Source organism: Bos taurus, chromosome 25 (assembly GCF_002263795.3).
Source record: "Bos taurus isolate L1 Dominette 01449 registration number 42190680 breed Hereford chromosome 25, ARS-UCD2.0, whole genome shotgun sequence".
In the NCBI taxonomy this organism is placed as follows: Eukaryota; Metazoa; Chordata; class Mammalia; order Artiodactyla; family Bovidae; genus Bos; species Bos taurus.
This window is the reverse complement of record NC_037352.1, coordinates 6,525,389-6,553,267: the sequence shown is the minus strand read 5'-3', so window position 1 is coordinate 6,553,267 and position 27,879 is coordinate 6,525,389. Positions and strand designations below refer to the sequence as shown.

The 27,879-nt window shown below is 42.2% G+C and overlaps 1 protein-coding gene across 19 annotated transcripts in view; it reads right to left on the bottom strand.

Moving 5' to 3' along the window:
- Positions 1-27,879, bottom strand: part of RBFOX1 (RNA binding fox-1 homolog 1) — a 2,433,924-nt gene that overhangs the window by 87,089 nt on the left and 2,318,956 nt on the right. For all 19 annotated transcript variants that reach the window (XM_024984898.2, XM_059881313.1, XM_059881315.1 and 16 more), the window contains 2 exons: positions 27,060-27,113; positions 7,513-7,593 (listed from right to left, as the gene is read on the bottom strand). In XM_024984898.2, the coding sequence (XP_024840666.1) occupies positions 7,513-7,593; positions 27,060-27,113 (135 nt within the window). The remainder of the gene's footprint in view (positions 1-7,512; positions 7,594-27,059; positions 27,114-27,879) is intronic.

The following is a 27,879-nucleotide window of genomic DNA, read 5'->3' as shown; positions in this document are numbered from 1 at the left end:
ACAGGAATTAATTTTGTAACATTTACATTATTCACAGGTAATGTACTTCACAAATAATTACTTCTTGGGTCTCCCTGGTAGTCTAGTGGTTAAGTCTCTGTGCTTCCAATGCAGGGTCTGTGGGTCCAATCCCTGATCAGGGGATCTAAGATCCCATATACCAAATAAATAAATAAATAAATAAATAATAATTACCACTTGATGTGAATTAAAAATAAAATGAGGAAAACTTGGAAGAGAAGCGAGCAGATGTGCATTGGAAATCCACAAGAGGTAACATCCGAATGACAATTAAGTATGTGAAAGATGATGTTCCTCACTAAAAGACAGGCACAGGCAACTAGAGGAAGCTTGATGGTATTTTTCACCCACCTGGTTTGCAAAATTATAGAAAAGAGCAAACGATGCAGGTGCTGGCAAGAATGTGGGATGAAGCTCACAACTGTATTTGGGGATCTCCATGTGGATTCGGAACACGGACAGGTATGCTGGAGTATAGGTAACGATACGTGCTGCAGCCTTCAGAGAGAGGCTGGAAAAGACATAGCTTTAAAGTTTGTGGACAGAGATGACTGCATGAACTCTGGACCACTCACATCATGGAACAGCATGAAACTATCAAAAACGCTTAATGGGAGATAGTGAAAATGTGTTATTGTGTGTGTGTGCTCAGTTGTGTCCGACCCTTTGTGATCCCATAGACAGTAGCCTGCCAGGTTCCTCTGATCATGGGATTTTCCAGGCAAGAATACTGGAGTGGGTTGCCATTTCCTCCAACAAGGGATCTTCCCAACCCAGGGACTGAACCCAGGTCTCCTGTATTACAAATGGATTCTTCACCCCTTGAGCCATGGGAGAAGCCCAAATGTGATATTAAGTGACACAAAATGTGATCAACATGTGTAATGTGGATTTAATATGGATGTTACTGACTTCCTTCTGGGTGAAAACAAACTGCTCACACCCGCATTTCACTGGTGTATGTCCTATTTGCATTGTTATGGAGAAAATGTGGAAAGATAACTTACCAGGGAGTCAGATTACAGATTACTTGAAAGGCATGTGTTTGGGGACAAAGTGGGGGGATATTACTGGATCATTCCATACAGATATGTGTGTGTGTGTTCGCCTGCTTCCCTCATTACAGTGAATACACGCTACTTTTGTAATTTAAAATCTATTTATGAAACTGGAAAGACAAAATAAAGCAAGTGACATTGACCTGCTTCTGCACACATCTACCCCATGGGGAAATAAGAATCCGTGAGAGCTGACTTTGCTAATCCATACTGGAGTGGATGTTCCATTAGTCCCATTCACGGAACTAATGACTTACCTCAATATTTCAACTGGGAAAAATGGAAATAACGTCTTAATTTGGAAGAAAAGGTGATAGAATTTTTACCTTGCTATTTCTGCCTGAAGCCATTTTTTTTTTTTCTTTCTTTCTTCAGGTCAGGATTAAGGATGCCCGAAGGTACACTAAATCAAAAGTAAATAAATTTAAGAGCTCCCAAGAGCTGTTGAGCTGCAGTCTGTGGGGTCGCAAATAGTCGGACACGACTTTGCGACTGAACAACAACTGTTGAATAATTACTTGGAGAACTTTAGAAGAGGGAGAAATTTACCTCTCACAAATGTTGGTGCTTGATTTACGCAGAGGGTTTGTAAATAGTTGACGTTACACGATTTTAGATTCAGGCATTTTCTTGGATCAGATTTGTATATATAAATTATCTCCAATTTTCTCAAGTGTATAACTATTTAACAGAGAAATACTTGGCTGTCAGTATATTTGATTTTGTTAATTTTTAATACATCTACTCAAATATAATTTATCTATGTATACCATTAGGAATGAGAGTGAGTGAATGTCACTCAGTTGTGTCCGACTCTTTGGGACCACATGGACTCTAGCCCACCAGACTCTTCTGTTCATGGGATTTCCCAGGCAAGAATACTGGAGTGGGTTGCCATTTCCTCCTCCAGGGAATCTTCCAGGGCATCAGGAATGGAACTTGAGTCGCCTGCATTGCAGGCAGATTCTATTCTGTCTGAAAATCCACCAAGGAAGCCCCATATTTACCAATACTTTGGATTATTTGATAAAGACTAATGAAGACTCAGCCTAAAGCTGTTTTTGATGTAAGCAACCATATGCAGAGAGGATAATAATATACTTAGTGCCAACAGAAGGAGCCTCCAGACCCCCAGCCCTAGGAAGAGGGTACCCTGAGCAGGCCCTCAGCCCTGCCCCTACTTTCCCCAAAGCTCTCTGTTGAGGGGTTGCATGGTTTGTTACACAAAGCAAAGCACAATGTTAATGAATTAATTAGTTACTTGAAAGTCACTAAAATAATTTTATGTAATTAAACTTAGTTGATTAAAGGTTATTTTTTTTGAACTTTTAATTTTATATTAGGGTATAGCCAATTAACAATGTTGTGATGGTTTCCAGTGGACACAGCAAAGGGACTCGGCCATACATATGCATGTATCCATGCTCCCTCACATTCCCCTCCCATCCAGGCTGCCACTTAACACTGAGCAGAGTTCTCTGTGCTACAGTAGGTCCTTGTTGATTATCCACTTTAAAAATAGCAGTGTGTTTATGTCCATCCCAAACTCCCTAACTATCCCTTCCTTCCCAGCAACCATAAGTTCATTCTCTAAGTCCATGAGTCTCTTTCTGATTTGTGAGTAGGAAAGGTTAATATTTTAAGACAAAAATACTGACATTAAATGTTTTCCATTTGGTCCAAGGTAGTCTTACCTAATTCTCCAGACTTTTGATCAGACTTTACTTAAGTCTGATACGCTATGGATGGAAGTGGTTTATCAGGACATGAAAAAGGATGCCTGATGTTCTGGGACACAGCTTGAAGTGGGTTTCACAGGAGGCTCAAGTTTGGGGAAAAGGAGGAAATGCTGGACTCAGTGGGAGTGCGATGGGAGAAAACGTGGGATTGGATTGTGTGGACATCGAGCTCCGAGTGAAAATCGTTCTCTTAATGCTTTCAACGTCCTGGGACATATTATGAGGAGGGGGGTGGGGGAGGAAACCCATTATGCATAAATGCATCATAAAAAACAGATAACTTCGGTAGAATTGTTTTCATTACAGATTAATTCAGCAGGGTTCCTTTAAAAACCATCTCTCCTACTGCATTTATGGGTGTTATTTACAGATGATTAGCTATTGGGCTAGGCAGAAGGACAATTTAAGCCTAAAACATCCAAGGCCAGCTGAAGATCCATAGAAAAAAGTACAAACTTGGGTGTAATCTTGCAAGTCCTAACACAAAGCATCCCATTGATAAAAGTGCCATTTACACACATCTTGCTTCAGGAGCACAACTGTTAGATAAAAATGAGAAACACATGCATTTTCAAGTTGAAACACTGGTGTACCCTTAAAAAAAAAAAAGCTGCTAAGACCTAAGGGAGCCTCAGCTTTGGGGAAGAAGGCTGGATTCTTAGAGAAAGAAAGGCCACACTGTTCAGATCTCCAAGATGAGGCCCCTGACTCTCAGCCCTGTGGATGTCAGACCTGGAGTCAGGAAAAGTCTTAGGTGATGGTGCTTGGGTCCCCAGACTGTGTGTGCACACCTGTAAGAACGAACCCTTAGTTTCTGGCTGAATTATTTATAGAAAATAGGGTGTGACTTTGTAACTAGAATGGACACCTTGATCTGGAAAAGAAAATATAAATGAATGATACAAAGAAGTCAGCTAACTCCAAACAGTCCAGCTCCAAAAGGCATTGTTGATTCTGAGAACTTGAACAGAAAGGAAACCTCAGCAACATGTCTTAGGGAGGGATGGAACATCTTTATATACTCAGAGCCACTGCCTCAAGATGAAACTTGGAACTCAAGTGGAAAGGAGGGGTCTCAGGGTTGGCTGTCCTTACAAAGTATCAACCGAAAAAAAAAAAAAATTGAGCTTGTTGATCTGAATACTTTCGCTGAAGAGATTGACAAATGAAGATGCTTAATGCAAGAAACTAGTTTTTGTTTGGCTTTGTTATGGGGCAGTAGGATTAGCTGGGCTTCCCAGGTGGCTCAGTGGTAAAGAATCCACCTGTCAATGCAGGAGACCTGGGTTTGATCCCTGGTCAGGAAGATCTGCTCGGAGAAGGCAATGGCAACCCACTCTAGTACTCTTGCCTGGAAAATCCCATGGACGGAGGAGCCTGGTGGGCTGCAGTCTATGGGGTTGCTAAGAGTCAGACACGACTGAGTGACTTCACTTTCACTTTTCACTTTCATGCATCGGAGAAGGAAATGGCAACCCACTCCAGTGTTCTTGCCTGGAGAATCCCAGGGACAGGGGAGCCTGGTGGGCTGCTGTCTATGGGGTCCCACAGAGTTGGACACAACTAAAGTGACTTAGCAGCAGCAGCAGGAAGATCTGCTGGAGGAGGAAATGGCAACCTGTTCCAGTATTCTTGCCTGGAGAATCCCATGGATGGAGGAGCCTGGCACGCTACAGTCTATGGGGTCACAAAGAGTCGGACACGACTGAGTGACTGAGCCCACATGCAGTAGGATTAGTTATTTATTAATTGTTTTCTTTAAAATGATTATATACTAGGTGTATGCAAGGACATTTATTTTCTTTTAATGTTTTTGAAAAATTGCCATCAACGTGAGTACCCAACAATGCAGTGGGTGGATAGATTAAAATATAATATCATTAAACAATAGATTATTATGAGGCCATTAACATATTTTCATAAAGTGCATCTGACATGATAATAAGTGAAAATAATAGGATGAAAAATGTGTAGGTAATATGACGGATCGTGCAATTTAAAACTGAAGGGCCTTGGACACACATGATGCAGTTTCTATAATTATTATAAATTTTTACTTTGAAACTCCAGGGGAAAAAAGTCTCATTATAACCAGTGACATGATATTGCCGTTTTGTATTTTCAATAATAAAACTGACCATTTAAATCAGAGATCAGCACACTTTTTTGTAAAGAGCCAGGCGGTCAATATTTTAGGCTTTTGTGGGACATCTGTGTCTATCATCATATGGGCTCCCCAGGTGGTGCTAATGGTAAAGAATCCGCCTGCCAAAACAGGAGACATAAGAGATGGGGGTTTGATCCCTGGGTTGGGAATCACCCCTGGAGGAGGAAATGGCAACCCACTCCAGTATTCTTGCCTGGAAACTCCCATGGACAAAGGAGCCAGGCAGGTTACAGTTCATAGCATTGCAGAGAGTCGGTCACAACTGAGCTATCTTTTGTTTTTATGTCTGTCATATACTATTTTTTGGTTTTGCTTTTTTTTTTTTAGTCCTTTGAAAAATCTAGTAAGTCATTCTTGGTTTACCAGCATTACAAAACCAGGACGGGGGTTGGATTTGACCTGGAGGGTGTGGTTTGCCGATCCCCGATTTAGAGGATTTTATGTCCCCTGTATTTGCTACCCATTTATTAATTCAGAGAATTTGTGACATATTTTCATGTTTAACTTTTATGACACACATTTTCCTCAAGTCACTTTAGAAGAGCTATACTAATTCAAACTAGACCTTTCTTGGAATAAATTTGTTTGTTTTTCATATCTATAAAGGAAAGTGAAATATACATATTACATAGAGAGCCACATTCCCCAAAATGGTAGCCGTCAGCCCATGAGGCTAGAGTAACATTAATTAAAATTTAATGAAATTTAAAATTCTATGCCTTGGGCCCACCCACACCATGTACTGAGCCATGCAGGTCTAGAACACTTCATTCTAGACAGTCCTTCATTCTATAGGACAATGTTAGAGAAAACCCCAAATAATATACCATATCCTATGGTGAGTTTTGGGTCACCCTCTTTACTATAGAAAATAAAATTCATACAGAAGGAGAAACAGGTTCCATGGAAAGATGATAAAATTTAGCGTCAAATGGAGCCAGGAAAACAGACAATGATTGAAAAATCTCCCCAAGTTCAAAAAAACCACATCCTGGCTGTGTGATATCCTGGCTGTATGATCCTGGGCAAATCACTCCACTTCTCATTGCCCTCCACCTCCTCAGCTGAAAAGCAAATAGGGTAATACCTACCTGGTGCAGACTATGAGGATTAAACAGGCTTGAGCCTGTGAAAAGGTGCAGTAGCTTTCTAATTCTAGGAGACAGATGCAATTTACACTGGCCATGGGGCAATGTTCATAAATTCAGGAAGAACCATTTCTTGCCAATATGGTTAGATTTGGGCTTCTCCGGGAACACAGAAAAATACCTTGCATTTAAGGACTGTCAAAGCTTCTGCTGAAGATTACACTCTGCTTGGGAGAAACAACTGGGACGCCCCCATGACCCGATGCCTTCAGGGACCCTCGGGTTTGGCTTCCCGGTGACTGTTTCTAACCTTTGCCCCGACAGCAAAGAGTTTGGTTTGTCTCAGCCTTTGGGAATTGAGATGCTTGACCTTGGTAGCTGGTAAAGATTCCCCTCAGTCTCTTATCCTAATTACTCTGAGCTGTTGCCTCTGACCCCCACCCACCCCCTCCTCTAGCTGATCTCAGAAGCAGCCCACCTCCCCTCTGGCCCCCAGACTCACTCTTGATCATCTATCCCAGTGGGGACCCATTGGGAAGTTACAGAGATTCCATAGGGTGTAGACACATTGTATGAAAGAGATGGGAAGGTCTTTCTTGGCTGTGCCAAGGGACTGTGAGGAGGGGCCAACCAGCTGGAGAACCATGGTGGACTCAGCAAGACCTTGAATTCTTCAACCTGCTCTGGGAGTTGGGGTGGGAGTAGGGTACTACATCTCCACCCTAGAGGACCCATCCCCAGCAGAGGAATCCTTGGTCTTTTCTTGCCAACACTGTGATTTCTTCTTCCACATTGATTTTTCGGTCTCCTCCTTCTAGGAATTTGTGGCTATAATCATACCTATTAAAGTGCTTTAAAATTATTATTTCTTCCCCCCACCCCCAGTTAAATGGGGGAGAACCACACATTCCTCTCATTTCCTCCTCTTCAATGGAATCACAAAGGATAATACAGCCTTGCAAACGAGTCTCCGGCCACAGGCTAGTGATATTTCCCACCATGAGAACACCATGCCCACAAGTACCAACCAAGCACCTTTTGTGAGGCTAGGGTGCCACTTGGATGGCCTGCATATTTTATGTAAGTTATTTTCACATACATTTGCAAAGCTGTGACAGAAGGCAGGCAACCACCTGTGCCCTCCCTCCCACCCCTGTGCCCCCAACCCAAAGCCCAGCGTCCCATCCATTGGCCCCCCGTCCTGACAAAGGTCTAACAGAGAATGGCTGGGGCAAGGATTCAGAGGTAATGAGCAGAGGGGTTAGATGCTAAGGCAACAGGGAAAGATGGAGACATGCTTGTGAAGATCAGCTTCACCTCGCAGAAAGCCAGAAGGGAGGGGGGTGTGGAGGGAGGGGGAGAGCACTTACATGGGAGGGAAGGTGATTAGACTCAGGTTTATATCACAAAACAAAAAAGAGCCACGCGAACGGGCTTACTTGCGGAAGTATATACAAGTGAACTGGGGGCACTGTACATGGAAGATCCCTCCTGGTTTGCCTGGCACAACAGCACGGTGCCTACGGAAGAGAGAGAGAGAGATGGTATCTGGTTTGGGAACAGGCACGCTTGCTACACCTGGGGACTCATGGCAACACAAACGAGAAAGGCAGAGAAATGAAAACACAGCCACACCCCCGAGCGCAGGATGGGGACACCCAGGGAAGCCCCCTGCCTTAGTCAGAGGGGGTTGGTAGGAGCCCACCACCCAGCCCATCACATGCTCATCTTTTCTTTTTCCAATGGGGTTTGGTAGTGGAGCCTGGTTTCAGATCAGGAATGGAGGCAGCACGGCATACTCAAAAGGGAGCTTTAGAAATATCGGAGATGGGACTTTTCTGGTAGTCCAGTGGTTAGGACTTTGCTTTCTAGTGCAGGGGGTATAGATTCAATCCCTGGTCACGGAGTTAAGATCCCACATGGCTCAGGGCCAAAAAAATCCAAAACATAAACAACAGAAGCAATATTGCAACAAATTCAATAAAGACTTTAGAAATGGTTCACATCCAAAAAAAAAAGAAAGAAATACGGGAGAGACATGGCCAACAAGCTTGATGCAGATATTAGTTAGCTGTGTGATCTCAGTAAGTCACTGTACCTCTCTGTGCCTTGGGATTCCCATCTGGAAAATGAGGGTGAATATACCTACCTCCAGGAAAGGTTATGAATCGTATGTACTATTGGAGATGTGCTCAACTGAATAAGTGGTAAGCACATGCGTTGATTTATTTCAGGAAAATTTTTCCTCTTTCCCCCATTTTAGTTTTTTCGGAATCATTTCTTCAGGGGAAAAGCATACGTAAGGCAGGGGAAGAAAATAAATGCAACTTGGCCATCCCTGGGACCCACCCTGGACCCATCGCGGACTCCGGTGAAACCACCTTTGGCTTCTGCATTTTCAGTTTCTTCCCTAAAGCTCTGTGCCTTGCAGTGTCTGAGGCGGCTTCCTAAGCCTGTGGACCATGGTACGTGGCAGTGATGCCTCTCCTGGCCCTGATCTAGACAAAGGACCCTGGGATCTTCCTTGCAAAGTGGAATGTTGCAGCGGGGCGGAGCAGTGGCATCCTACGGTATCTTCTCGATCTATGACTTCCTGTGGAACGACCGCCTGCTCCAAGGATGACCAGGGTCAGGAATCTTTTGAGTTATCGGTCCTGCAATCCTGGACCTGCAATTCTCAAACTCAGATTTTGAGAAGAATGAGAGAGACTTTTGCTCATGACGGATAAGGGCTCCCGTGGTTTCTGTTCTCTTCCTTGGCTGGGCAAGGTCAGTTGCCTCCACTTGTTCCTCTTTTCTGCTGTCATCCTTACCACTGGGAAGCCATCTCCCAGGAGAAGCAGCCCTGACTTCCCAACTCACCTATATCCTTGGAGACCTGCCCTAGGAAGGGCTTCCGGAATCCTTTGCTGTCTTTTCCAACGTCAACGAGAGGGGGTGAGAACCTCTAGAGTGAGTGGTGTGTGTTTGCCTGTGTGCTCAGTCATGTCTGACTCTTTGTGACCCCGTGGACTGTAGCCTGCCAGGCTCCTCTGTCCATGGGACTCCCCAGGCAAGAATACTGGAGTGGGTTCCCATTTCCTCCTCCTTTGGTGCTCAGGTTTCCAAAGAAAAATATTATAATGGTGGCAAAAACATATCCAGAAGGGCATTTCAGTATCATGCAGTTAAGGACTTAGGGACAGTTTTCAATACTGTGCTCTGTGACAGAGCGAAGCCCTCTGGAACACCACACAGATTCTCTCTGGAAAGCTAAATTCTGGAAGTGCATAATGATGTTTTCCTCATTTTCTTATGCTGTGGATCCTTAGAAAAAGATAGAAATAACTCTGGATGTTCTCTTTGTAGCAAAAAAAAAAAATCTTTATGCGATGATTTTGACCTTTGTAAAACAAAATCCATACTGTCACAGGACTTGGTTTTTATTTTATCTGAAAACATTCTCCAATTTAATTTGCAAAGTATTTATTGTAGGTTCTCTTAGTACTTTGTGACCTTTTCTTACAAGAAAGTTTTGAAGTAAAGAAAACCAAAGGAGCATAGAAGAACACTACCACTTCCATGTATTTTTAGGTGCGGGCAGCTAACATGTGCTTATTTAAAAAGTCAAACAGAGAACAGGGTATAAACAGCAGTATAAAGAGTGTGTACCATATGTATACCTATGACTGATTCATGTTGATGTATGGCAGAAGTCAACATAATATGGACAAGCAATTATCCTTCAATAAAAATATATTTTTCTAAAAAAAAGTGTTTATAAGGTCATCAAGGCAGTTTGAGATAACCTATAATGGGCAGAGAAACTAAAAAGAGTGGATGTACGTATGTATATAACTGAATCACTTTGCTAAACAGTAGAGAGCAATCAGATCAGATCAGATCAGATCAGATCAGTCGCTCAGTCGTGTCTGACTCTTTGCAATCCCATGAATCGCAGCACACCAGGCCTCCCTGTCCATCACCAACTCCCGGAGTTCACTGAGACTCACGTCCATCGAGTCAGTGATGCCATCCAGCCATCTCATCCTCTGTTGTCCCCTGCTTCTCCTGCCCCCAATCCCTCCTAGCATCAGAGTCTTTTCTTTTTTTTTTCAGAGTCTTTTCCAATGAGATACAATGATGTAAATCAACTATACTCCAATAAAAGTTTTTTTTTTTTTTTTTTTTTAAGGCACTTTGTGATACTGAGCTTTCTAACGAGTCTCTCGAACTGAGTCTCTAATCTGCTGCTGCCATCACCCCCAAATATAGACCCACCACTTCCAACTACCAAGAACTGTCTAATTATTGTGCTGATACTGGTATTTCTCAGACTTCTATGCCTCTGCTTATAAATTCCTTAGAATTTAAGGATGGCAGGTATGTTCAATTTATACCAGTATCTACCCATTCCATTATCCATCTATTCCAGTATCCATCCACCCATTAGTCAGGAGAAACCTTTCATCAAATTTCAATAGTATCTTTTTCTATTAGCCTGGGATCCTGTCATTCTTGACAGTTTCCAGGCAGTTACTACCACTAGGTCAGCCTCAGCAGATGAGATGAAACTTCTATTCCTGCCCTTCTTGTTGTTGTTTAGTGGATAAGTCGTGTCCAACTCTCTGAGACCCTGTGGACTGTAAGCTGCCAGGCTCCTCTGTCCGTGGGATTTCCCAGGCAAGAATACTGGAGTGGTTGTCATTTCCTCCTCCAGGGGATTTAGGTTAAACCATATGAAATTGACTTTTCTTATGTCAAAGATGGTTGAACATTAGCAATTACATGTGGTTCAATTGAAAAAAAAAAAAAAAGAAAGGCCGTCCACCTCGACCCTTCTTCATTGTTTAAAAGTCGCTTCTCTTCCCAGTCCCCAGGGGTTAATTAATTACTCCATCTTCTATGCTTCTATCACACTTCAAAATCTCCCTAGTAGATCCTTTGATATGCTGAATTACAGCTTTTTATTTACATATTGTCCTCAGCTACAGATAATCCCCCTGGATCAGAGCCAAATCATACTCATCCTTTTATCCCCGTGCGTGCATGTTAAGTCACTTCAGTTGTGTCCAACTCTTTGCGACCCTGTGGACTGCAGCCCGCCAGGCTCCTCTGTCCATGGGATTCTCCAGGCAAGAATACTGGAGTGGATTGCCATGCCCACCAAAGTACCTGGCTCTCAGAGGGACTCAAGAATGTGATTAAATGATAATTTTTTAAAGACTTCCTCATTTCTGTTTTCTTTGATAAAAACAGTGCTTTTCCCAGCCAACCTTTCTGTCCCTTGTTGATAGCTGGGGATTTGCATGCCTACAGGTCTCACTTGTCTCCTCCTCTTTTCTGGTTCTGTGAAGGTTGACTCATCCAGTTTAAGTGGAACCTGGGCGGCCTGCTCATCTGTTTCCTGCAATGTTGATGACTCTATCAGCAACTGGCAGGGACCGGGCTCCATGTGACCGACCATGATCTTGGGATCACTGGAGCCTTTGGCAAAGCCTGTCACTTTATACTCAGAGTGCTACAACCACCAGCATCCCAAAGTCTGGCAAGAAGTACATCCCCAGGGCCACTCTCAGGCAGGATTTGGCATCTCCCGCAGGGGCCGGTGAGCCAGGATCCAGACCTCAGATGGGGTAGCTCAATTCTGCTTCTCACCTGGAGATTCCCCACTGTGCAGAGGACCATTTCTGGCCCTTGGAAGGGCAAGAAGCAGCCTAGCGGGAGTGTCTCCTAGCAGACAGGAAGGAGAAAGTGTCTACATTTTTTTTTTTTCTCTCTCTGCTGCCAACCCTTAGGTGATGAAATTGGACACAAGCCAACTGGAACAAGGGCACAGTTTCACACCTCCAGGTCATCACACAGGCTGGTCCTTCTCCCTGGAAGTTTCCCTCCCCTGAGGTAACTCCCTTCCCTTCCCACTCACTTCTCCTCCTCCTAGAAACTGGATCTATTTGTCTCCATCTGGCAGGTGGTAAAGAACTTGCCTGCCAAGCAGGAGACATGGGTTCAATCACTGGGTCAGGAAGATCCCCTGGAGAAGGAAATGGCAACCCGCTTCAGTATTCTTGTCCAGAATCTCATGGACAGAGGAGCCTGGTGGACTATAGTCCATGGGGTTACAAAGAGTCAGACATGACTTAGTGACTGGACAACAATCAGCAGCCCAGCAGAGCAATGCAAGGCTCTGCAGATGAGCTCAGAGTAAACCAGGCCCTGGGTCATCTCCATATATTTAGAAGAAAAATGAAAATGGTTACATATCTTTGGTCTGAATACTTCTGTGGGCAGAGGCAGAATTGATTTACTTTTCATCCCGACCCTATGGTCCGTTGACCAATTTTGTCTTTGCTTGGGAGCATTTCAACATCAAAGTGTACCTCACTTCTAGTTTGAGCTAGTCCTGTTAAGTTCTGCGGAGGCTGGCTGTGGAAGAAGGCATGCAGTCATCAATTACACAGTCCTAGAGAGGTCACCCTTGGTTTCTCATCCAGAAAAAAGACACACACACTCTTTGCTCTACTGTAACGGACTGAGTGGTGGTCTCTCAAAATTCATACACTGAGGTCCTACACCTAGTAACTCAGGAGAAAGCATCTTTAAAGAGGTGATTAAGGTAAAATGGACTTAATTCCAACAACCTATGTCCCCAAAAAAGAGGAATTAGGACACAGACTCAGAGGGCGGACCGAGGGAAGACACGAGTCAGGAGAAGATGGCCATCTACAAGTCAGGGAGAGAGGTCTCAGAAGAAGTCAAATCCTGCCAACTCCCAAATCTCAGACTTCTAGCCCCCAGAACTGTGAGAAAATAAATGTCTGTTTTTGAAGAGATGATACCCAGTCAATGGTACTTTGTCATAATAACCCTACCTTAGCCTTAAGGATCAATAATGAGCTATCGTGAGGGTTCCCTATGAAGGGTCATATAAGCATCAAACTTCTGTTCTCTTTAGAGACCGGGGAGATAGCCATGTGGTTCCTGCCAATGGAGGTAACTGCTTTCAATTGACAAATTTATCCAAAGCCCCGAAGGGCTGTGGACGATTTTGGCTTTTATAGTTATGCATTTTTGAACATAGACTAGCATTGAGCTAATCCATGTAAGCATATTTTCACAGCTAATACCTAAAGCTTTTATATATGCCTGAAAGATGAGCTTCTCTGAAGGGTTATGGGAGCGTTTTACGTACCGAGGTATTTCCATTTAGGCACAGAGGCTGCAGAAAATGCAGCATGTATGTTTAATTCTTATAAATCAAATCATGTTTTAATTGTGCCAAGGGATTTCCATATTTAAAGGAGCCCTGGAGTGAATCTGCCTATAGTCTAAATAATCCCTCATTCCAATTTATTTAAGAAGTTTTGATTTTCCTATTTAGAAACACATCGCTTTTTTCTTTTCACTTTTTATTTTGACAAAATTGCAGAGAAAAAGGATAGTACATCAGATATCTGTACAATTTTCTCCCTGATTCTTTATTGTTTAAAAAATGTAATGACTCGCTTCACTTTATTCTCCTGCCTCCCAAATTTAGGCTAATAGAGGATTCTACAGAAAATATTTAATTGACTCAATAAGATAATAAATATACTGGATCCTCATATGTTACAGTAACAGTTCCAAAAACTGCGTATTGAAGATTTGCTATGTGCCAGGCAAACCCTCTCAATGTTTCCTTTGGATTATCCCCTAATTTACCCTATAAGACAAGTACTACTGTTATACCCATTTAACAGATGGGGATACTGAGACATTGAGAGTTTTAGCATTTTGCCCAAGGTTACACAGACAGAATTACTGTGGTGCTAAATGCAAAATAAACCAATGGGATTTCTGGACCCATGGACTTAAGGCTAATCTTTTTAAAAAAACTTTTTATTTTGTTTTGGGGCATAGCTGATTAGCAATGTTGTGATAGTTTCAGGTGAACAGGTCAGGGATTCAAAACTAATCTTTTAAATTAGGTGAAGGCAAGCTACAGATTTTTAGCCAAATCTGGCCATACCTTAGCCATGAGCTAAGGATGAAGATTTTTAGCCAAATCTGGCCTACACCTTTTTGTATGGCCATGAGCTAAGAATGATTACATGTTTATGACTGAGGGGAAAATAAAATCAGTAGAAGAATAATATTTGGTGACAGGCAAAAATTATATAAAATTCAAATTTTAGTATTAATAAAGTTTTATTGGAACACAACTATACTCATTCACTTGCATCTTATTTATGGCTGCTTTATGCCACAATGACAGAGCTAAGTAATTGCAGCAGAGAACATATGGCCCACAAAGACTAAAATATTTGCTACCTGGACCCCTGTAGGGCTTCCCTGGTGGCTCAGATGGTAAAGAATCTACCTGCAATGCAGCAGACCCAGGTTTGATCCCTGGGTCAGGAAGATCCCCTGCAGAAGGGAATGGCTACCTACTCTACTATTCTTGCCTGGAGAATTCCATGAACAGAGGAGCCTTGCGGGACCTTTATGGAACATGTTTAGGGACCCTTGTTCTAAGGTCTACTTTCTTTTTGGAACAATACTACAAATAATTGTCTTTCAGGACAGCCTTAGCCCCTTCCCAGGAAGTGGGCACTAAAAATTTCAGAAGGTATCATTTTATCAATATTTGCCAAAATTTTTAAATGTTCTTTGTTTTGTTAAAAATGAATATCCCCCAAAGAGTTTGAAGACATGTTCTTTTTTTTCTAACTCTTCACCCAAATTTCTTTATAATTCATTGTTGTTTGACTGGAACAAGGAGAAATATGGTCCCATAAGGCATTTGTGGAAGGATAACAATTCAAATACAAGAAAAACAATGAAAATAAGCTTTATTGCCTAAGGCATTTGGCCTTCTGGATCACAGGCATCAGTATATAGATAAGGGCCATCTTAGAGCCTTGCTTCTCAAAGGCTAATATGCACTGAATCAATGGGCTGGGCCAGGATACTTTTTAAATGAACTTTCTGATCTAGTAGGTATGAAAGAAAGTAGTTGCTCCACCATGTCCCACTCTTTGAGACCCCATGGGGTGGGGCCTGAGAGTCTGCATTTCTACAAGCTCTCAGGGGATTCCAGGATTACCAGCAATGGTAACATGGTAACGAAGCGACTATAGGGTGTACATGTGTGCTCAGCTGCTCAGTCGTGTTTAATTCTCTGCAACCCCATGGACTGCAGACCACCAGGCTCCTCTGTGTATGGGATTCTCCAGGCAAGAATACTGGAGTGGGTTGCCATTTCTTCCTACAGGGGATCTTCCTGACCCAGGGATCGAACCCCAGTCTCCTGCATTGGAAGGCAGGTTCTTTATCACTGTGTCACCTGGGAAATCCAAGAACTATATAAACAATCTTAAATACAGCTGGTATTAATAAGACTGATAAGATGACACTGAGTTTCTGCTCCTGGTCCAAGTATGTTCTACAAGCACTGGAACTTTTTTTTCTTATTAAACCCACAAGGAATCTGAGGCTGAGAGGCAGAAAAACATCAGACAAAATCGAAATCTGAGCCAGCCTGGCATGACTCTGAAGCTCAGACTCTCTCATGAAACTTACCAACAGTGATACTTGGTTTAGAGTTGATAAAATATCCTCTCTAACCTTGGAATGATAAATAACCCGTGCCTGTGTGCATGTGTATAACTCGATTCATTCGTGTCTGACTCTTTGCAACCCTATGGGCTGTAGCCTACCAGGCTCCTCTGTCCATGCAATTTTCCAGGCAAGGCCTGATAAATATTCACCAAACTCATTTCAACAAAACTATGTCTAAAGATTCTGCAGTCATCTTCTGGCTGAAAACATCTGACTCTTCCAGGCTAAAGATGTTATTTACATCTAGAAGCTCCTGATCAACTTGAAGAATCTGCGGTAGGGTTTTAAATCCAACCAAGGAAGTCTGTGGGGAGGTTGTATCTTCTGTAGATAAGAAAAAATCCCACTGGCAAAATAGAAACAAGACAAGGAGGAAGGAAACAGAGGAGAAATAGTGAATCCTTAAGCTCAGATAGAGTAGCTGGCAAAGCATGGTTTTAGGAAACTTTCAGGCTTAGTTTTGATCTCTAGCTTTGCTCAGTTTCTTTGGACCTCATCATTTAATAACCTTGAGCCTCCAGTTTTCATATCTGCCAAACAGGGACAAACTATCAATTTCATTGAGTCCTGTCGTAAGGATTAAAATTATCACACGAAAGGGTTTGGCAAATAGTAGCTAATCAGTAAATGATCTCAGTAATAATAACAGAAATAGTAATCACTACTATTTGGAATCTCAAAATATGATCCATCGGGGACTTATTTTGTTCCCTTCGTTTTGTTTGTTTAATACAGTAGTAGCAAATTGGTAACTACCATTCTATTTTGATTGGGGGCTTCCCTGGTGGCTCAGTGGTAAAGAATCTGCCTGCCAATGCAAGAGACATGGGTTCCATCCCTTCGTTGAGAAGATCCCCTGGAGAAGGATATGGCAGCCCACTCCAGTATCCTTGCCTGGGAAATTCCATGGACAATGGAGCCTGGTGTGCTACAGTCCATGGGGTCGCAAGGAATCTGACATGACTTAGTGATTAAACCACAAAAACATACTGTTTTGATTGACCAACAACATAATGCTAAATGTAACAGAATTAATGGAAAACATCTTAAGAGTGGGAAGTAAGTGCAAAACACTTAGTATCTCTTTCAATTTGCACATTTCATTTACCTATCTCACAGCCTCCTCCTGAAGATATTTTAGGGTGCAGTCTCTGCTCCTGAAGATATTTTAGAGTGCAATCTCTGCTTGGGGTTAAACACAAATTACAAATTGTGCTTTGGCTGGAAACAGTGGCGTCTCTGCAAAGGAGTCAGATGGGTTTTCTCTCTCTCTGCCTCTCATCTTCTGGGGTAAGAACCTCTACGATGCTATAAGAGTCCAAAACACCCAAAAGCTCTCCCTGGTGCCCCCTTCTTATACTTGACTTCCTATTACAGGACTGGATTTTAGGAGGAACTGGGTGTACTCATGGGATGGTTGTAGAGATTCATCTTGAATTTCCTTCTTATCCCAGATTAGGTTTAAATCCTGACCTCTTTCTTTTGGTGAGAATAAAAAATACTTCAACTTTGAATCTCTCAAACAGCACATGCAGGCTAAGTTGCTCAGTTGTATCCGACTCTTTGTGACCCAAAGGACTGTAGCCCACCAGGCTCCTCTGTCCATGGGATTTCCCAGGAAAGAATTCTGGAGTGGGTTGCCATGCCTTCCTCCAGGGGATCTTCCCGACCCAGGGATTGAACCCACATCTATGCCCACCCCCACCTTTACCACTAGCACCACCTGGGAAGCCCCTTTCAAAGAGTAGTAAGATACATTTATATAAATATGCCTGTCACACTACACACACACACACACACACACACAGAAGCTGACAGCAAGGACAATATTTCACCTGGTGAAAATTGGTTTTGAAATGACAGAGAACTAATACAGTAGGTTTCAGTCTTTACAATACCGCATGTATCAATATATCAAACAAACACTAGAAACATACAAATAAACTCATATTTTTCTTCAGAGGAAATATCAGTGATATTGGGGTGTTCTTGTTTCTCAAATGATATTGAGTTTAATACAATTATGAGTGTACATCGATTAACCTTTGCATCAGATTTAAATGTATAACCCATTAACTAATTTAATCTCTCAAAAAAAAAAAAATAACAGCCGTTGGCATTATTCTTTGAATAATCCTTGTTTAGTTTCCATAATGGTATACAGCTTAATGAAAAACTCATTAGAATGTATCATGCAGCATAATTAATTCTGGCTGATTCTTTTGGTGTTAATAGCTAATGCAGATGCTGGATTCCATTTTCCATTGGCTTTATTAATTTTTCATAAACCAATATTTTGACTGTAATGGGTTGTAACAGTCCCATAGAAGTTCTGCAATTGCATTAACTGTCATCAATGCAGTTAGTCTAAGTAGGGTTTTGCCATTTGCGTGTTGGTTCTTCAACACTACATTTTTTAAAAAGAAAAAGGGACCACTTCATTTTATGCTTAGAGAATAAGTATATACATATAATTAACATAAAGTATATTAAACAATATTTGGCCAATATGTCTCTATTTACACAACAACTTCATTGCCTGGGCTAATAACAGTGAACCATAAATTTTGAAGAGAACACTAAAAGTGGAAAGCAAAAAAAAACACACAAAACTTAGAAACAAAATGGTTTATGACAGAATGGCAGCTCAAGTTAAAACTTAAAGAGAAAAATGAATCCATATAATTTTTTAAAATCTCTGGTAATTTGCTTTCTTTCCTAAGAAAAGTCTTTAGATTAAAACTAGGAGACTTTTTATCAGTGTAACAGCTTTGGTTATTGAACAGTATTTTGCTATCCTGGGGTCTAACCCTAACTCTAACCCTAACCCTAATTTTTCTAACCAATGTGTTCTTACATCTTTCAGTCTTTCAGGGTTAATCCACATATATTCCTCATGATTAGACTCCTATTTGTTTTGAATATAGATCTGGGTACTAACTCATCACTAAGTGTTCTTCTTCTTCTTATTTTTTTTTAATCAGAGCTTTCAATAGGTGTGTGTCTGTCTGTGTGTTAGTCACTCAGTTGTGTCAGACTCTTTGTGACTCCATGGACTGTAGCCCGCTAGGCTCCTCTGTCCATGGGGTTCTCCGGACAAGAAGGCTGGAGTGGGTTGCCATGCCCTCCTCCAGGGGATCCTCCCCACCCAGGGATCGAACACAGGTCTCCTACATTGCAGGCAGATTCTTTACTGTCTGAGCCACCAGGGAAGCCTTTGTCAACCATCAGAAGATAAACCAGAATCCAGATTATGGTATTATCAAGTCTTTTGCAACTTTTCTCTAGAAGGTCCTCTTTGATCTTAGTCAATACTTTGCAGCCTTTGGAGAAACCTGATTTTGCCCCAGTAATTCCCATCTCAGATGAACATCAAGCATTTGTATTATTTTTGTTTCTTTTTAGAATTTTCTCAATGGATTCTGAAGATAAAGGTTGAAAAACTCCTTTGTACACTACCAAATTCCTTCTTACTCAGCAGTAAAATGCCTTTCTCTCTGCCTTCTTTCCTGGCAAACACTTACTTATCCTTTCACAACTAATTTATGGCACCCCTTTTAAGGCAGAGAGCCTGGCTATTTTCCAGTCTTCCAGGAGGTACCATTATTTATTATGTGTGTTCACGCCTGCTCATTCGCTTCAGTCATGCCCAACTCTTTGCAACCCTATGGACTGTAGCCTGCCAGTCTCCTTGTCCATGGGATTCTCCAGGCAAGAATATTGGAGTGGGTTGCCATGCCCTCCTCCAGGGGATCTTCCTGACCCAGGGATTGAACCCATGTCTCCTGCGTCTCGTGCACTGCAGGCAGATTATTTACCACTGAGCCACTGGGGAAGCCCATTATTTATTATACCTGAGTTTATTTGCCTGAATCCTTTATTGCTCTGCCAAATTCTGGAGGGAATCACTGCTACCCCAGCGCCTACCACAGTGCTTGATGCTTCCCAGGTCCTCGATCCTGCTACTCTGATATAAAGGATGAGTTAAAGGAAGCCAGTGGTATGTGTGAATTTACTCACAGCCTCTCTCTGTGGCCCTCCCTTGATGGACATCATGTAACTGAGTGACAGCCAGCTGACCCCATGGATTCGTGCAGTATTGTGTAATTGCTACCAAGTGCAATGCTAAACAGAAACACAAAACCTCCCCAGGGAATAAGCTTTGTGTTTATTTTTGCAGGGGATCTTCCCGACCTACGGATCGAACCCAAGTCTCCTGCATCATAGGCAAATTCTTAACTGTCTGAGCCACCAGGGAAGCCCAGAAAAGGGTTATGCTCATACGATATACAGATTCTTCACATACTAGTTCTGTGATTTAAATGAATGAGAGAAACTCTCTGTGAAACCTTGGTTTCATAATTTCTATAATGAAGACAAGGCTATAACATTTTTATAAGAACGGGAGGAGAGGCAGAATTTGGCACAGAGAAAGTGCCCAAAGTTGTCTTATGTTGCTGATGTTTCAAATTGCTGAGTATGTTGATGAGGACAGCCTAGAACTTTCCCTGTGAAATTTATCCAGAGTCACATACCTGAACCTCATCATCCTCCCATGGCCTAAAGGTGGGGCATCTCCTACAAGGACCATCTTGACACTCCTCACTTTGGGGGTAGCTCGCCTTGATGGCCTTTCCATGCAATAGAATGGGGACACATTTATTTAGGAAATGCTGTTTCCAGCACATAAGCAAGTTCTAATCCTATCTGAAGATCAAAAACGCCCACAGGGCTCCATCAAAGCTGAGCTGCAGTCCCTCTGTGGGACAGGGAAGGACGCAGATAAAAATTAAGGCCAAATGTGGGCTGGGCTGGGATGAAATCTGATAAGACAGATGCAGAGTGCAGAGGGGAGAAGCACAGTGAATTGCAACTGAAAGGGGAGGCAAAGGTAAACAGATGTACAAGATAAACTCTTTGAAGTGGAACATTTCCAGGCTGAAAATCCTTTGCTTGGGGACTTCAATCTGGACTCTTCTGTTCCAGTTCACTGGAGTGCATTGCACTGGAATCTGGCAGATGTGTAAATTATACAAAATATCACTGAGCCAAAGGTCACTGTGCATGTGGAGCAGCTCCTCACCGCCATGGCTCTGAGGCCAGGCAGGGCTGGTCCTCCGGGTGGCTACAAGGAAGTGCAGAGCTGTAGAGGGGCATCCCTGGTGGCTCAGCAGTAAAGAATCTGCCTGCCAATGCAGGAGATGCGAGTTCAATCCCTGGGTCGGGAAGATCCCCTGGAGAAGGGAACAGCAACCCACTCCAGGATTCTTGCCTGGAGAATCCCATGGACAAAGGAGCCTGGCAGGTTACTGTCCACGGGATCACAAAGAGTCGGACATAACCAAGCAACTAAGCGCATACTATTTCAGGATGCTAAGACCATCACCCCAGATGGGGCATGCTTGGTACCCAGGCTTTTGGTAGATTACCCCAAGCCCAACCCAAAGTCTAGGACTGTGACCAAATTTTTCAACAGCAACAAATGTCAGGCTAACCCAGATTCTGGACAAATCTTACTTTTGTCAGAAGCTACTGTATCCAAATTTCAGGAATGGAATTAGAAAGAAGTCCATCCAAAAGTGTGGCTAAAGGTCATTCTATTAGTTGTAATGGACTCAGCAAACTCAAGTGGGGGTAGAGGAGCAGCTGGCAGGGAGACCTACATCTAACCTTCTTCTGACCCAATTCTTAGATGAATCATGGTTCACAGTGGCCAAGAGCTCACAGAAAACCAATACCTTGCTTCAGGTAATCCAAGGTCAAATACAGCTGCCCTTTTGAGATGTGCAATCTCACAGTGCTCATCCATCCTCTTCATTTGATCCCAATCCTCTTTCCCATCACCTAGCCTGGTATCAAGTCACGTGGTCTGTGGCCAGCTTTGTGCTGACGTGGATACAATCAATCCAGGCGACTTCAGAGATCACACTAATCTCTTATATTTCTATCTTACCTTATAGTCTGTGAAGTTTTATTATACTCATTATGGTATCTGATCCTCCCTATAACCCCAGGATAACCTGGTTTTAAGACCTGGCCACTTTTCAAATGTGACTTTGCAGCCATGTATGCCCTTTTTGGAGTATGTGTCATTCTGTTTCACACCCCCACAAAACCAGAAATATTTATTTTCAGAAGAAAGATCCACTCAGGACCCCCTTCTTTCCCCCTCTCCCCACCGCCAAATCCACTAATGATAATAGCGTCACCCCACCCAGACTATTGTTCATCATTGTCTTCAAGGTCTCCAAGTTAACTGGCTCTGTATCTCTCTCCTTTTGATTTTGTGTGTTTCCCATCATCAAAACCTAACCCTATCTTAGATCTGAACTGCATTGGAAGAGCTTTTCCTTTCTCCATTGATCATGACTTGTGGAGTAATTTAACTCCGTTCCAATTTTCCTCTGCAGGCGGGGTGCTCCCCATCCACGGAAGTGAGTTATGCATGTTCAAGTGGAGCATCTTATGAATCTTGTTAAGCTCTGCTGCCTTATAGCCCCACTGATGGAATATTTAATCACAGAAATGAGTTGGCAGATATGATAAACAGTGTGTGTGAGCTCTGTAGCCATCTTACCAGCAACTAAGAAATGGATGAATTTGCCATTTGTCAGCACCATGTCGACAACTGTGTATAGCCTTCTGTTATTTATTTTTATTTTGTTTCACTTATGTGTGAAGATTAAAAGTGCTTTCCATCAACAGTTTTGTTGGCTTGATACCATGATTATCCCTTAAGGATATAATTTTTTTAAACAAATCTCTTGTCACAATGACAGGGAAAGTGTTGAGATCTCCTCTTAAAAATCCTGTTTCTAATTACACTAAGTAACTTGAGAAATGCTATTGTGGGCTTCTCAGGTGGTGCTAATGGTAAAGAACCTACCTGTCAATTCGTGAGACTCAGGTTTGATCCCTGAGTCAGGTAGATCCCCTGGAGGAGGGTATGGCAACCCACTCCAGTCTTCTTGCCTGGAGAATCCCATGGACAGAGAATTCTGGGGGCTACATCCCTAGGGTTTCATATAGTCAGACACGACTGAAATGACTTAGCATGCACACACTGGCAACAGACATTTGCAGATATTCTTCTTCTATTTAGTACCTTCAATTTTATTTTGACTCTAAAATGGAATGCCCATAGAAGCTGACTGGAGTCTTTGAAACTCACCTGGGCTTTTTTTTTTTTTTTCTATTGACTTATCAATCATTTGTCATGAGAATACGCCTCAAGGAGGCTGAAGATCATTAGGCTTAGAAAAAAATCATCAATGCTGCTGCTTAGTTTTATAGGAAAACATCCACTTGTCTTTGGAGGAGATTTATGTATGTTCATAGAATATGCTGATTTAGGTATATCTGCTTCTGGAGACTGGGACTGGATAAGCATTTAAAAGAGTCCTTACAGGCATAACTTGATGAGAGTTCAGAAAAACCACTCCCAGTGAAAGACCTTTCATAACAGGTTTCTAAATGGTTCCCCTGGAATGTGTGTGTGAGGGAGAGTGTGTGTCATAATTTATCAAAGCAAATTAATACTGTTCAGCTAGTAATTAAAGATCCTCATTAAGAGGTGTAACTGTTCTCCCCACCCCCACCCTGCATTAGCAATAAAAATGCACTCAGGGCGTCAAGAGGGTATAGACGAAAATCAATAACCTGCCATTTTATAATTAAAGAGAAAATAAATGTTAGGGAAAAGTCCACTAAATTAGGAAAATTACCTTAAGGAGAAATTGAAAATATTGATTTTAATTTACAAAATATGTGGACTTTTCCTGCCCATTCTGGGAGACAATTGGAGGCTGGGTTGTTAATTCTGTATAAGCTTCAGAAAATCAATGATTATACTATGGGGATATGGTGATCTTTGTCATTAATGCAAAAATCTTATATATAGAAATGACTAATAAAATAAGGCTGGTTCTCTATCTCAGGTAGATACAGTGCTGACCTATGAAATACCCACAGCAAATCAATGACATGGTCTTCATTTCAGCTCTGGGGCACATTCAAAATTCCAAGATAAATCCTGACTATTTTTATACTTGGGGAAATTTCGAATGCCCCCTAGATTCTTAGTCATGGATATTTAAACGGATAACATAAGGCATTATACCTGGTTATGGAAATGAATAAGTTCTACAGCTCTGTTTTGCATATATGCATTCCACACACACAGGTGCCTGAAATTTCAAATGGAAGCTAGCAGGATTCTCAGGGTTTATGGGTCTTCAAGTATTTCAAAGGAATTGTTCTGGAGTGTTGAGGTTGCAGCAACATTTTCCCAGATTTCTGAATATCATGAACTCTGGCAACCCACTCCAGTCTTCTTAACTGGAGAATCCCATGGACAGAGGAGCCTGGCGGGCTACAGTCTATGGGGTCACAAATAGTCGGACACGACTGAGCGACTGAGCAGCTGAGCACACACCCACACTGTCTACCTACACAGACAAACGTACGGGCAAAAAAAGACAGCCTCTCGTTCTGAAGGACGGCCCAGGTACTGGCCACACCAAACACAAATACTCAGATTCCTCAAGTAACATTTACTTATCTGTCTCCAGCCGCCACCTTTTTTTTTAGATTCAAGTTTATTGGAGCAGCCCATAGAAATAATTATCCAGTTGTCCAGGCTCCTGAAAACTTCCCCTGACACAACCAGTTAATACATCTAAATATGATGGTGGATTCCCTGGAGGAGGAAATGGCAACCCACTCCAGTACTGTTGCCTGGAGAATCCCATGGACAGAAGAGCCTAGAGGGCTACAATCCGTGGGCTTGCAAACAGCTGGATGTGACTGAGCGACTGAGCATAAGCAGCATGCATGGTGGTTGGAATAATCCAAAATGATCATTTCATTTCTCTCTTTAATTTGCCTTATTTGGACAGAGTAGTAATGTGATCTCCTATTAGAAGGCATGCTCAGTAAGAATGATGACTTCTAACATTCATAAAAAATAAAGCAGAATAAGCTGGTTGCAAAGAACACAGGCTCTTAACTTCAACTCTAGCCGGCTTCTTACCAGCTGTGAAATCTTAATCCCGTGATGCAAACCCTTTGGACTTTAGTTTCCACATTTGGGAAACTGCTGTGAGGATTCAAATACATTCATTTAGGTAAAGTGCTTAAAACAGGGCCTGACCAAAAAATTCTCAGTCAATAGTAACCCTTATAATAACTGATTCTTTCCCTGGAGTCCAGAGACCTGACTTTTGAGGCTGGGCCCAGGGCTCATTTCAATGGTTGCTCTAACGCTCTAAGAGTTATACAGATTCATCTATTCTTGTATGTGTAAGTCATTCTGGATGGTTTCTTCTGAATTAACAACCTCTTAGACACTCATATACATGCAAAGAGGTTTGAAGTCACTTGTAAGGGAGATAATTTGGTGTTTTCCTGGCTGCATGAGCCAAAGGTGAACAGTAATTATATTGCATGGGGCTAAAAAAATGTACTGTCTTCTCTCTGATTCAACTCACACATTCATACTCTACCTCCTCATAGGACAGTGTTAAGCTTCCTGTTCTTGATCTCATTATTTTTGGGGGGAAGACATGCACACTGGCACACACACAGAGAGAAAATCTGCCACCTTTCTATTCTAGCAACTCCATCTTACCGGGCACCACCTGCAAATACACAGAAGCTGCTTTCCAACTTCCTCCTTGCCCTTTTGGGAGATTTCATTTCTTTGGAGATTTGGATTGGGCAACCCCAGCAATGTCTGTGCCCCCTGGATTGGATACCCTAAGCCCTGAAGCACTGGTCTCTCACATTGAGAAGAGAATCTTTTAGTCTAGTGGGTCACCCAGAATTCAGCAGAATCAGCTCTCAGTTAACTTTCCCCTTATGGCAGAGAGGTGGGGCATTAACTTATTGATCTGTATTTCCCCAACATTTATATGGTGCCGGTTATGCACCAATACTCTTCATATATCAACCCATGTAATTCTTATAAATACTTGTGAGTTTGTTACTACCACCATCTCTCACGGAACAGATGAAGACACTGAGGCACAGAGAGGTTAAGCAACTTGCCTAGAGTCACACATCTGGTAAGCAGAGAAACCAGGGTTCCATCCCAGGGTGCCTGAGAGTAACAGCCACGTTTCTCACTCTGTGATATGTCCTCTTGGGAAGAGGATCCCACCACATAATCATAGAAAGTCTCAAAGCTAGGTCCTTCCCCGCCCCCTCACATAGGAGTCAGCACAACTACTTCACTATTAGAGTCCCTTGATGTAGCCCAAGCTTGTAATAAAATTCACACATGAAGAACAACTCCAAACACTGTCTATCTAAAATCTGGAACTCAGCTATCATGTTGGGCCTTTCCAGATTTACCATCTTTTAAAATCAAGTTGGTTTTTGTGCTAGAGCAGCTATTAAAGTTTCCTATACTCCTTTGTCATCCACTAAGGTCAGTGTTGACTTTCAGGAAAATGACCGATGTAGAGCATCACAGAAGAGAGAAAGCAAGGGGAGTGGCTTACCATCAAGAGATTACAAAAGAGTGGATATAGACCAATGGGTCGTTGATTTCTCCTTATTAAAAAGCAAGGGCCACATCGAAGCAAGACTTCTTATCAACCCTCTACATGGCAAATCTACTGAGGTTGATTAGGTTGAACATCCCAGATGTTCAATGCAGCTTTGTTCATGAGCAGGAAAAATAACTGGTAGAAGTTTAACGGGCAAAGCCGAGCAAAAAAATAAAAAACCAGTCTCAGCTGCTGTTGCTTCCAGGTTACTCTCTCCCCAAATTTGATGACCAAGTTTTCTGGGACAGAGGATTTGAGTGGTCGTTGGTGGGCAGCAAGGAAGGGACAAGGAAAAAGATATAGACCCTTGAAGGCAAAGCAGAGAGAAAGGGAACCACTACGGAACATTGATTAATGGAGAAAGAAGGAGAACTTAACTTTCCTAGTTTCCTAAATAATTCTCTTTGCAATTCCAACTCACTGCCACATCATTGGGATAATTAATCCAATTCTCTGCTTTGCCAAGGGGAAAAAAAGAAATGCAACTCCAAATGGAAAGGTATGGCTCAAAAACACATTCAGGCACATTGAAAGAAAACCTGTGTGAACAGCCGAACATTTGTTCAAAGGCTCTTGAACAAAATCTCAATGCTTTTTTTGAGGCAAAATCTATGTGAAACATCACAAGGGGCTGTGGCCCCATGCTTATATCACAATGTAACTTACATGATTCCCCTTTATTTTTTTTTTTTAAGATTTTTTGAACACTTTTGGTTTTGCCTTAAAAAAAATCATTCAGAACTTGGGAGGACAGGAATTTATTGGTTCAGATTATTTGATGAAACCCACTCTTTATAGGCAGGCAAAGCACATGTAGGAAAGACAAAGAAAATATCATGCAAAGAGAAACTCTTTACCTGCATAGAATTCAGGACTGTACACTGCACCCACAACTGGATTCAATTTCCAGCCTTAAAACAAATACACAAAAATGTTATCACATTTGATTCAACAACTCATATCATTGCAAGTTAACCACAAGTCAAATGGGTTGGCGTTTTTTTTTTTTTTTATGGATTTATGGCCTTCTTTGATTTTCTGCCTACATAATAGTACAGAAACTACTGACCAGCTACAGATGAACCTTTTGAAAAGGATATGGTGATTGATTTTGCCCCATATCCATATTTTCTAAAGCCCCTATAATAACTTAAGTATTTTGTTCTTCTTTCATGTATCACTGCTAGATAATCCATCACCTCTCTTTGTATTAAGTTTGCAAAAATTTGGAAGCGCACATAAAACAGAATTCTTTTAGAAACATTCTTCAGTTCAGTTCAGTAGCTCAGTCATGTCTGACTCTCTGTGACCCCATGGACTGCAACACGCCAGGCCTCCCTGTCCATTGCCAACTCCCAGAGTTTACTCAAACTCACGTCCATTGAGTCAGGGATGCCATTCAACCATCTCGTCCTCTGTTGTCCCCTTCTCTTCCTGCCTTCAATCTTTCCCAGCATCAGGGTCTTTTTTAATGAGTCAGCTCTTCGCATCAGGTGGCCAAAGGATTGGAGTTTCAGCTTCAGCATCAGTCCTTCCAATGAACATCCAGGACTGATTGCCTTTAGGATGGACTGGTTGGGTCTCCTTGCAGTCCAAGGGACTCTCAAGAGTCTTCTCCAACACCACAATTCAAAAGCATCAATTTTTCCACGCTCAGCTTTCTTTATAGTCCAACTC